The 12,580-nt window shown below is 42.5% G+C and overlaps 1 protein-coding gene across 1 annotated transcript; it reads left to right on the forward strand.

Annotated features, from left to right (window-relative positions):
* Positions 1-6,544: 6,544 nt before the first annotated feature.
* Positions 6,545-12,330, forward strand: DEFB126 (defensin beta 126). The gene is made up of 2 exons (XM_045295526.1): positions 6,545-6,602; positions 11,951-12,330. Exons 1-2 carry the CDS (start codon positions 6,545-6,547, stop codon positions 12,328-12,330), a joined length of 438 nt encoding a protein of 145 aa, XP_045151461.1.
* Positions 12,331-12,580: the final 250 nt, after the last annotated feature.

A 12,580-nucleotide genomic window follows, 5' to 3' on the forward strand; every position in this document is an offset into this window, starting at 1 on the left:
CCCATGTTTGCGGATAAGAAGGTTTGACATGATGAAGATGTCAAGAATACCTAAAGCAACCTACAAATATGATGTAAATCCAATCGAGATCCCAGCATCATTGTTTAAAGAAATAGGAACAACAATCACCAACTTTATATGGAGAAGAAAGAGAGCCAAGGTAAACAAAGCACTGCTTAAAAAAGGCAAAGGAGACCTCGCTTCCCAACCTCAAATCCTACTGCATCACTGTGCTGGTCAAGACAGCCTTCTGTCGGTGCAGGGACAGGCGTGTAGACCAATGGAGCAGAATAGAGAGCCCAGAAATAAGTTCATCTACCTAAAGACAGACAGAAAGAGAGAGAGAGAGAGAAAGAAAAATCAGAGTGGAAGTCAGAGGAGTCTCTGAAACACCGTCTTTATCATCGAGAAGCTAACACACATGGAAGAAATGATGAAGACAAAGAGCTGAATAAAACATGTCAAAGGGAAAAAAAAGAAAATGTTAAATGAACCACTTGAGAAATAAAAATGAAATATTCTAATGAAATGTGTGAAGACCTAGTTTTAGAAACCCAAAAAGGAAAATATGCTCGGCGTATCTTAAACTGAAAGAACTAAAGAAAAAAATCCAAGTCTCAAGATACAATATCGAAAGATTCTATGGGAAAAATATGGAATGGTGCAGGAAGCATCAAAAAAAGATGGAAACAATACAAAAGGCCACAAAAAGAACTGGTGGACAGTCAACTATTTCAGGAGATAGCAGATGATCAAGAACCAATGGTGCCGAAAGAAAAGAAAGCATTAGCCAAAAACAAGGCTCCAGGAATTGATGGAGCACCATTGAAATGTTTCCAGAGGCTGATGAAGCACTGAAAGCACTCGATTATCTATGTCATAAATTTGGAAGACAGCGACTTGGCCAACGGACTGGAAGAGATCCACATTTGCACCCATTCCAAATAAAAGTGACCCAACAGAATGCTCAAATTACAGAACAATATCACTGATATCACATGCAAGTAAAATTCTACTGAAAATCATCTAGCAATGATTGCAGCACAACATTGCCAGGGAACTACCAGAGGTTCGGGTCAGAGTCAAAAGAAAAGGGGGTATCATTGCTCATGCCCAATGGCTAACAGCAGAGAATACCAGAAATACGTTTACTTGTGTTTGAGTGACAATGCCAAAGCATTTGATTGGGTGGGTCATGACAAACTATGAAAAGCCTTGAAAAGAATGGCAATGGCGGAACACTTCATTGCGCTCGTGTGGAACTTGTACGTGGATCAAGGAGAAGTCGTGAGACCAGAACAAGGGAATACCGCATGGTCTAAAATCAGGAAATGTGTGTGCCAAGGTTGCATCCTCTCACCATACTTATTCAATCTGGGTTACATGAAGAAAAATGAGACATCAGGATTGGAGGAAGGTTTATTAACAACTTGCAAAATTCAGATGATGCCCAACCTTGCTTGCTGAGAGTAAAGAGAATTTGCAACACTTGCTGATGACAATTAAGACCTGCAGCCTTCAAGATGGGTATCAACTCAATGTAAAAGAAGCCCCAAATCCTCACAGCTGAACCAATAGGTAATATCATGATAAATAGAGAGAAGAGTGAGGTTGTCAAGGGTTTCATTTTGTCTGGCTCCACAATCAATGTCATGGAATCAGCATTCAAGAGATCAAAAGATGAGTTATATCAGGTGAATCTGCTGCCCAGGACCTCTTGAAAAGCAAGGCTGTTACTTTGAGGACAAGGGTGCACCTGATCATGGTATTTTCAATTGCCCTATATGTGTGTACAAGTTGTGCCTTGACTCTACCTCAGACACACTTGTCACTGGAGGACTAAAACTGGAAAATACATGGTGTCTGAGGAAGCTGAAGACAGCTGTCCCAAGACTTTGAACCATTTGTAAATGAACAAACATGGTCTTGCTGCGTATAGCTCTCTATGCTGTAGTACGATATGTCTTATTCCGGAAAAGCTGTGATGCACATTCTCAGTGATTATTATTATCAATTTCCCTGACAATTGACTGCATTTTTGTATGTAAATAGCACCCAGTCACAAAAGGACTGATTTTGTACAAGTGAATAACTCAGGTACTGTGACGTGGAGTTAGCCTACATTGGTCCAATATCTCTCTCTGAACAGGGCTTTTAAAAATTAGTACCAGGGGCTAATCAAAGAAAACATTAATGAAAGTTGTTATGCCCCAGAGGGATGGTTGATAAGACTCTCTACCATAAATTAAGAAGGAGGTTTTGAAAGGGAGCCAAAGGCAGATAAAAAACAAACACAACAACAAAAACCCAGAAGATCCAGGAGCGGGTTTGGGGCTCACATTAAATCCTAGGTCCGACTGAAGGACAATTCGTTCTTCCATCATGGCCCTGCTTGATACTCACCCTCAGGAAGGGAACACAGAAGATATTGGTGAAGAAATTAGGTGGTGCCCGGCTATCAGATAAAATAACTTCTGGGGTCTTAAAAGATTGTCTCCAAACAAGCAGCAATCTAAATGAGATATCAACTAAGCTCACATGGAAGAGGCACACTATCCTCAGTCACCAAAGGACTGTAAATAATATAATCCTAAGTCAAAGGAGGGATTACTATCAGGTCCTATACTATCAGAATCCGGTTTGCAGAATGCTACCGATGACAGTGAAAGCCTAAACTACATTTGTGGGAACTACATAGGAAATAAGCCTCCCGTGATCTCCCTCCATCCATCATCGAGGGGCGGGAGGACAGTGGTTACTAAACAGGGGGCACTGGAGAGATGTGTACAGAAGATCCAAGGGATAAACCTGACTCGAACAGCCAAAACATTCTCAGTTGATCACCACCCCCTTTGATGCATGCTGGACCTGACCTGGCTTTCAGCACTTTCTGTATTGTGTGTGTTATGTTGTTCTTGTTTGTTCATAGTAGGGTTTATCTCAGAGATTTTATGTCATGGGGGGGGGGTCACCCTCTTGAAGCTGTGTTATATGTTTTTCTGGTTTTCAGTCGATGAAACCCAGGATGGATGAAGCTATAGACAGAGCAAGTAGAACAAGGGTTTCATGTGTGAGTGGGGAGATGGGAGTGATACCGTGGGGCGTGGGGGCGTTAAAAGAGAAATTATATCCAGGACCCCAGGAAGAAAAAGACTGTTTGGAAACGGATTGTGGTAGCAATCACACAATACTACCTGACGTGACTGAACTATGGATTAGCATGACATATGTATTAACCACCAATTAATAATGAATTTTAAAAAGGAAGGAAGTTGGGTATTGAATAAGGAAGACCAAAGAGGAATCCCTGTGTTTGAATTGTGGTGCAGGAGAAGAATATTGACAGTACCATGGATTGCTGAAAAGACAAACCAATTTGTCTCGGAAGAAATCAGGCCAGAGTGCTCCTTAGAGGCAAGGGTGGCAGGACTTAGTCTTATATATTTTGGATATGCTGTCAGGAGAGACCAGCCCCCAGAGAAGGGCAATCTGTTTAGTAAACTGGAGGGGCAGTGAAAACAAGGAAGGCCCCCAACGAGGTGATGGACACGGTGGTTGCAGCAATGGGCTCAAGCAGAGGGACAAAGTAAGAGGATGGGGCGGCACCGGGCAGTGGCTTGTTCTCGTGTGCGTTGGGCTGCTATGGGTTGGAACCAACTAACAACCTACAGAGAGCTAATTTTGTTGCCAAGGCGCCTAAAATACATTGAATATGAAGAGAGAGGCTCTTCAACAAATTATGTTGGCAAAATAGAATTTCCATTTGCAGAAAAATGAAACAGGGCCCATACCTCACCCTATAAAGTAAAATGAATTCAAGATGGATTGAAACATCAATGGAAACTCCAGACTATAAAGACCATCCATTTAAAAATAAGGACAAACTCAAGGGCCCTCATACATGACATAAGCACATTCTCCAACATAATGAAAGCCACACAGAGCAGAAGTGTGTGTCCTAAACATAAGACACTTTATCATCATAAGAATAAAAAGAGAACCTACCATCCAGGCTTCCAGCCAACACAGGAAATATTGCTCACAGTCACTAGCCATTCAAGAGATGTAAATCAAAATGACAATGAGATACTACCTCAACACTGGCATTAACACAAAGCTTAAAAAGAATAAATAATAATAATAATAATAATAAGAGGATGGGTGCCGCCCCATCCTCTTACTTTGTCCCTCTGCTTGAGCCCATTGCTGCAACCACCGTGTCCATCACCTCGTTGGGGGCCTTCCTTGTTTTCACTGCCCCTCCAGTTTACTAAACAGATTGCCCTTCTCTGGGGGCTGGTCTCTCCTGACGGCATATCCAAAATATATAAGACAAAATATATAAGACTAATAATAAAGAATAAATAAATAAAAATAAATACTGGAGAGGGTAGGGGGGAGACCTGGTGGTGTCGTGGTTATGGTTAGGCTGCGATTCTCAAAACAGTTCAAACCCACTAGCAGCTCTGAGGGAGAAAAACCGAGCTTTCTACTCCTGTAAACTGTTACAGTCTTGGACAAACCCCTCCCCCTGCCCCCCAGCAGGTTGCTGTGAGTCAGCATTAACTCGGTGGCAGTCAGTCTGGTTGGGTCTGGAGAGGGCTGGAGACACTGCAACCCTCATACACTGCTGCTGGCGTGTTAGAATCCTGTGACCAGTGTGGAAAGTGATAGGGCCCTTCCAAGACCAACTGGGAATACACACAGCCCCAGTAGCCCTCCTACTCAGTGTATCCTCCAAAGAAAAAAGGACAACGCCTTAGCAGACCCCCCCCGCACACACATGCTCATCACAGCACAGTTCTCATCTGCAAGAAAGTGGAAACAGCCTGCACGCCCAGCCACGGAAGAACTGATCCATAAACGTCGGTACATGCACACAATGGAATACCGTGCATCACTAGAGAGTGATGAGAGAACTGTGAAACCCCTCACGGCATGGATGGACTTGGAGGATATTTTGCTGAGTGAAGTTATTCAATCACAAAGGGCAAATGTTGTATAATGTTTGTCCACTACCCCAAAATGGATCAAGACAAAGGGTTTTGTACCAAACGAAGCGAACTTAGGTGATTCCAGGGTGAAAGGAAAGTGGAAGGTAGAGGAAGCAATAGGGTAAAAAGTAGACAGGTGTGAAGTTGGATAAAAAGGGAGACAACACCTTGCAAGAGAGGGAAGAGAAAAAATGGCGGGGGTGGGGTGGAGGAATAGGACAAGTTATTGAAAGGTTTGATACTTTTTTGAGTTGTTAAATACAAAAGGTATATATAGATATATATATGCCCCCACTTAATTCACAGTATAATCTATTTTTAAAAGAGGCACAAACTATAAAATTTTTAAATCCATAAATTTATCTTAATCAAAATAAAATGTATCATTAATAATCATTCTGATAAAAAAAGAGGCAGTCCTACAGGCTGTGAGAACATATTTGCAAGTCAGAGAGCATCTAACAAAATTTTCCATCTATAAATACAAAGAAGTTTCAAAAATCTCAGGTGAAAAAAATGGAATGAAAAGATAATAGTTTTCCACAAATCTTTTGAAGCCTCCTGGTACATAAAGAAACCTTGTAACTTAATAAAAATGAGGAAAAATAATCAGGAAGGAATGGAGATATTTGGACACTTTATGGAAGAAGATACCGTGAATGGAAAGCATCGCATGAAAAGATGATCGATATAGAAACGTTAGTGTTGCCCTTTTTAACAGAGGTACATCACTTAATCAGAGCAGCGCTGCATCTCATGATTCCCCGGTGGCGGACTCCACTAGAAAGGTAAAGACACGGCGCGGTGATGGAAGCGCGGGGCTGCTAGCTGAAAGAGGCCATTGGAATCCACAAACTGCCCTGCAGGAGGAATGTGGCAGTGGGCTCCGTGGACATGGAGCCTTGGAACTTCTCTGGGGCAGGTCTGCTCTCTCCTTCAGGGTCACTTTGAGTTGGAATCAACTCAGGGGTGGTGCGTTAGGTGTGGTTTCTTTGCAACACATATCATCGGGCAGTTATTTACTTCTGTAAAAATTATTTTTGAACATCCCAAACCGTCGACAGAATTTTAGTTGAGTCAAGTCGCCAACAATTGCTTAGGTCTTTGTGTGTGTGCTAGTGATATACAGAAAAGAATGTGTGCTGCATTTTACGGGAAGAGGCATACGGGTGAATAGACAGTAGTATATAATGGAGGAAGGTGGGTGCTCTTGGAGGAGAAGCACAGGAGGCTGGAAAAAGCAGTTAGGGGTACCCCACCTGGTGGTTCAGCATCACTGTCCTTTCTCTCCAAAGTACCAGTCACCGGTACTTTCTCATCTCAATCTTTCTCCTTCCCCCCAGGCATGCCTAGCACAAAACCCTGAACAGTGATGTCCTGATTAGAGCTGCTAGCCAATGGACTGAAGATACGGTTGGCACAGTAGCCTGTATCTTCTAGTCCACTGACTGAGTCCCACCTGGCAAGGACAATAAAGGCCAGCGTTCAGAGCCGCTCCCAGTAGAGTTCTGGACTCCTTAAAACTTACTGCGTCCTCTCTTTCAGGAGCCATGAAGTCCCTCTTGATCACTCTTGCAGTCTTCTTACTCCTGGCCCAGTTCACCTCAGGTAAACAGAATCTTGGGGAAGATGAAACGCTGACCGAGGACAGCATCTTGCAGGTGGTGTCCCTATTGTAAAACTGTCCGTGCAGTGGACGAGGGTGTTCCTAAAGAAGAGGGCACTGAGGGCTGTCCTACTCCTTCGCAAGGGTCTTCACAACATTGCAGGGTCTATGTGGAGTTGGGGGCAAGTACTATGGAGCCGAAAGGAGGGCATTGCCCCCCTCTGCCAGCTACTCGGACCCAGTGCAGCTCTGATTCACTTCACTTTGTATGCCTCCTGGTCCTGGCTCATCCCAAGATATTACCTCTCCCAGCTTTCTCGGTCCTACAGAAAATTCCCCCTGTTTTTCTGTCCTGGGATGTGGTAGCTAAGACAACAAAGCCGTTTTTCAACAGCTGGGAGACTGTCAGGTGAAAGAGGGTAGAGAAGTATTCGGGGTTGACATCAGGAAAGATTTAGGACTACTCTAAGTCCTGTGCCAAATGTCCTGCCTATTTGTATAGTTCCCTCATTTTAATTAATTCTATAGTTTACGTTTACAAAATTAAGAGAAGGATATGGAAAGTATTTTAGAAATAGAAAATTTTACTCTAATTCATCACACCTACATTTTCTACATTGTGACCACAGATATGCATATCGCTAACCTGCATTGTTTTTTAACTGAACATTTTATCAATATGCCCATTTTTCTGTCATATCTTTGTAGTGATATTAAGTTGGAGAATCCACTTATTATACATTATTTGGATCATTTCCCCCAAAATGTCACTATTCTAAAGAAGAGTGTACAATCTTGTTAATATATCCTTCTCTAACTGTGTGGTAAACTTTGAACATTGCTTAGTCAAAAGGTGTTATTTATTTTAAGGAACTGATATGTATTGATATGGTAGTTGCTCCGGGTCAGAATCAACTCGATGGTAGTGAAAGAGTTTGTTAGCATATTAGTGCTGTGTCGCCAGTCTGTCAGGTTTGTTTTAACAAGCTCATAAGAATTATTTGCTTATCTGTTCTAAATGCGCTTCACAAATTAATAAGAAACTTAGCCATTCAATCCTACTTATTGCAAATAGTGCTTAACATATTCATTGCTTCTAATATTTTTATGATTGATCAAAGGTAGAGAATTTTCATTTGTATGTGTTCAGGTCTATGTCTATTGTCTCTGCAATCTTCCACTGAGCCCATGGAGTGGATTCTAATTCATAGCAGCCCCACAGCACAGAGTCAAACAAATCCATCCAGTCCTGGGGTTGTACAGCTTGACGGCAGGGGAATTCCCACCTCTTCCCCCGTGAAGGGGCCGGTGTGGAGCAAACCACTGACTGGACCGTGAGCAGCCCAGCACGTGCGGGTACTTCTTTCTTTCCCCTGTTGAAAATCGTTATTCATCCAAGTTTACTGTTTCTTATTCTCCTGCTTTTTAAACTTAGCTCAGTCCCATTTTCTTTTAGCAACTTTTAGCAACAGTTTGGCTAATATTTTGAGGTACAATTTTCAATTCGGAGAGAGTTGTATAGTAACTGTCCCATTTGGCGATAACCATTTATGGTACTTAAAAGTTGCAGGATTAATTCAATGAATAGGTGCTAAGAGGAAATTAATAATGGCTTGGAGTTACCACAGAAAATGTTTCTGGTCTACTACCTCCTTGAAATACTGCCTTAACTGACTTCCTGACTTCTCGTTCTATCTCTGAGACATTGATCGCCTCCATCACATACTTGCCGTCTTCTCAGATCAATCTCATGTAAACAGAATCGAGGGCTGTCCTGCGAGATTGTCCAATTTTTCATCAAGATCAGGGGCTGCTCAAAACAGAACAGTCAGAGGAAGAATCCAAGGTCTACCAGAGCCCAATGAAGATCAGAATGGAAAGGTAGAAACCTTTATCTGAGGTTTGCATTCACATTGCCACAGCTGAGGTCAAAAGGGTCATCTCCATGAAGCTGTTTGGGACAGTGGAGAAGCCGGGAGTGATGGCTGCCGTGGCTGGAGGAGAGGGTGAAGTCCTAGGACCCTTATGGAGAGCCTTTGAGAAACCAGAACAGGTGCAGAGGAAGCCCAGCAAGTTGTCATGAAAGCAAGAGATCTGAAAGATTACGTGATCTTTCAGTTCTTCAAAGATCAAACTCTCCTTGAACTTGTAGCTTTGACATGTGCTTCCCCTTCTTGCTCCAACCCTCCCTGTAGCCCAGTGGTTCTCAACCTTCCTCATGCCACGACCCTTTAAGACAGTTCCTCATGTGGTGCTGACCCTCCAACCATGACATTATTGTCATTGCTACTTCATCACTGTCATTTTGCTCCTTTGATGAATCAGGCGACCCCTGTGAAGGGGTCGTTTGAGCCCCAAAGGGGTCTCGACCCACAGGTTGGGAACTGCTGCCTAGCTCTTCACAGAGCAGAATCTTTCTTCGTCTTCCAGGTCTAGGTTTGAGTGTTACTTGCTCAGGAATTATTTCTTAAATCACCCTATTTGGACTTCTGACTTAAAGAATCGGAAGTTACTTTTCTGTAGCTTGATACATCTTTAGCAACACAACATATGACTCCAGAATGATATTCCAAATATGATCCATTATGTCTATATATGTATGTATGTAAAGCTCATTTAACCCTGAGAGAAGAAATTAAGAAACTAGTAAAAGTAGTGATCATCAGTATTCCAAAATGATTGCTCTGTTCGCTTATTCTCGACTATATCACATTGTTTCTTTTAATGGGAGTACTTATCAACATCTGTTTATTACTTATTCATTAGCTCATTTATTCTTGTTCTCCATCCTCAATGTAAACTATTTACACCCTGTCTCTCATGTCCATTTCTTTATATCCATCATTTTTCCAGAGTTCTTGACAGATTCAAATCTCATCGACCTTGGATCTATTCCCTCTTATAGTGACACTGCCGGGCAGAATAAAACTGCCCTGTGGGGTCCTGTGACCACCCCCTCGATGAGAGTAGCAGCTCACCTTTCACTCCAGGGCAGCCTGGTGCTGATTTCCAATTGCTGACCTTTTGATTCGTAGCCCAACAAGTACCCACGATGCCACCAGGACTTCTGCCCAATCAGGCAGGCTCTCACTGATATGTGTTTATAGAATAAAGGGGCAAAATCACGAAGAGCTCTGACATCTCTTCAGGACCTTCAATGTGTTAGAGCATGTATTGGAAATGTTCATATATGTATGTGTATAATATGTGCACATGTACTATGTGTACGATGCTGCAGAATGCTTCCTTAGTGAACAGCTCCCTAGAAGAACAGCTTTTCATTTCTATTCTCAAGTTCTCTTAGAAGATACTGATATCTCAGTGTTACAAAGATAGAGATATAGATATAAAGATGAGGAGTCTTCAATGAGTTTGTGGAAAAATAGAATTAGAAGATAATGGCATTTTCCCACAAACTTTTTTGAAGACAGCAGTCAAGAGTTCAAACGGTGCATTGCATTAGGTAATCTGCTGCACAAGACCTCTTTATCGTGTTGAAAAGAAAGGGTGTTATTAAGGTGCACCTGACCCAAGTCATGGTATTTTCAATCACCTTATATGCGTGTGAAAGTTGGACACTGAATAAGGAAGACCAAAGAGAACTCTATGCATTTGAACTACAGTGTTGGCAAAGAACACTGAAAGTACCATGGACTGAAAAAAGGAGAAATAGACCTGTCTTGGAAGAAAAGACTTTATCTCACTTACTTTGGGCATGTGGTCTGGAGAGACCAGTCCCTGGAGCAGGACATCATGCTTGGTCAAGTGAAGGAGCGGTCAAGTGACAAAGAGGAAGGCCTTTCACATGATGGGTTGGCATGATGGCTGCGACAGTGGGCTCAAACATAAGAACAACTGTGAAGCTGGCGCGGGACCAGGCTGCTTCATTCTGCTGTACACGGGGCTGCTACGAGTAGGCCCTGGCTCGATGACACCTAACAACAACAACAACAACAAGTATATTGTTATGTGCTATTCAGTCCCTTCACATCCATACTGGTCCTAACTGACGGAGTCTGGTGGCGTAGTATTCAAGTGCTTGGTTGTTAACAGAAGGTTAGCGGTTCAAACCCACCATTTGCTCTGTGTGAGAAAGATGTGGCAGTCTCTTCTATAAATAGTACAACCTTGGATACCCTCCAGGAAAGTTATCTTCTGTCCTACCGGGTCTCTATGAGTCCAAGTATGCTCAGTGGCAATGGATTTGGATTGTGTTTTTTGCTGTAATCTCGATGGAAGCAGATCTCCAGGTCTTCTCTGGTGGGTACTAACCACCAATCTTTGGGCAAGTAGGTGAGCACTTGACATTATGACACCAGCCCTCCTTATCGGCAAACAGCCCAAACCAAGCCCATTGCTGTAGAGTTGATTCCAACTCATAGGAGCCCTGAAAATGGAATAGAATTTCCCCATAAGGTTTCCAAGACTGCAAGTTTTTATAAACAGATTACCACATCTTTCTCTCACCTGTAGCCTTGAACCACTGGCTGTTCAGTGAGCAGCCAGACACCTGAATCCCTCAGCTACCGAGGCCCTGTTAGGTACCTAAAACAAAACAAAAAGCCCATTGCCGTCAAGTTGATTCTAACTAGTAGACCCCCTATATAGGATTCCCAAGGCGGTCCATTTTAATGGGAATAAATAACTGCTGCCCTGAGTGATTCATAATCTAACACTTACCCCATAGCACAACTGGGCTATTTATTATAGATATACAGTTAGCTACACATCTATATCTAGAATACCTGTAAGCTATATCTAAATAGATATAATGGGAAAACTAACTCATCATTCATATTTTGATACATTTGCAACAAAACGATGTATAAACTCCACTGTTAATTTCCAAATATAATTTGTAGACCTTAGAAACATGTACAGATGTTTTGAAGATGCACCCAAGTGCCTACGAAAGGCATGTGTGTTTGGGCTCATGCTGAAGAGCATTACATCAATGATTTGATCATTTCATATTTTTTAAATAATAGGTTTTTAAATTCCTAATTTGGTGGTTAAGTGTTTTTAGTTACATTTGGGGGAATTAGTTGTGGATTTTGTGCTTATGAACAATAATACATATCTTTCCATTTATAATAATGAGCAATAAGACCCTGGTGAGTGTTTGCCATCAGAATTCTGATTTCAGAAACGAAAGGGCCATCTATAGGTTTAAAAACCTATGCATGTGTATTTTTATAAACTCTCACTTAACCCTCCGAACAAGTTTCATGTTTAGAAAACATAAGAAAGCAATTGGTAAGTAACTTGAAAGAACATCACTGCTCAAAAACACAATGATTATTTCATCCGTTTGTGATAAATATCTCTGGTTTAATGACCCTTTGTGCAGGTAGCTGGTATGTGAAGAAATGCTCCAACAAAAGCGGAAATTGCAGGAAGAAGTGCAAAAGTGGAGAGACGCCAACAGAACCTCCTTCTTCGAAGTGTCCCAAAAACAAAAAGTGCTGTGTTATCATCAACCTCGACCACGTGATTGGTGGTGTATGTGACACCATGAAGTTTTCAACCCCCAAAGGAGCCGGAGACCGGATTCGAGGAGCAGCTACTCAGAAACCATTAGGAGGAACAGAAGAAACCACCGACATTGAAGACGTCACATCGGGAGCAGCAGCAAGGCCGGGAGCAGCAGGGCCAGGGGCAGGAACTGCAGCAGCAGGAGGGACAGCAGCAGCAGCAGCAGCAACAGCAGCAGCAGCAGCTACCAGTTGAACATCCTAGCTTCTGTCTCTGGTTCATTAAAGCAAAGGAGTCTGTCTTCCTGCTGTCTCTCTCCACTTACTACCGTCTTAAAGCAATATGCTGTAAGGGCATCACCACTCCATAACTGTAAGATAATGTTGAGAGCAGTGCTTATCTTACATTACAAATGGGTTCAAGAGGGGGCGCGGTCTGCCATGAGAAAACCTAGACAAAGGAATCGCCAAAAGTTAGGGCGTGGGAGGTCCCTCCAGGACCTAGG

This window comes from Echinops telfairi, unplaced genomic scaffold (assembly GCF_000313985.2).
Source record: "Echinops telfairi isolate 266 unplaced genomic scaffold, ASM31398v2 ScPeMD7_5592;HRSCAF=6446, whole genome shotgun sequence".
Classification (NCBI taxonomy): Eukaryota; Metazoa; Chordata; class Mammalia; order Afrosoricida; family Tenrecidae; genus Echinops; species Echinops telfairi.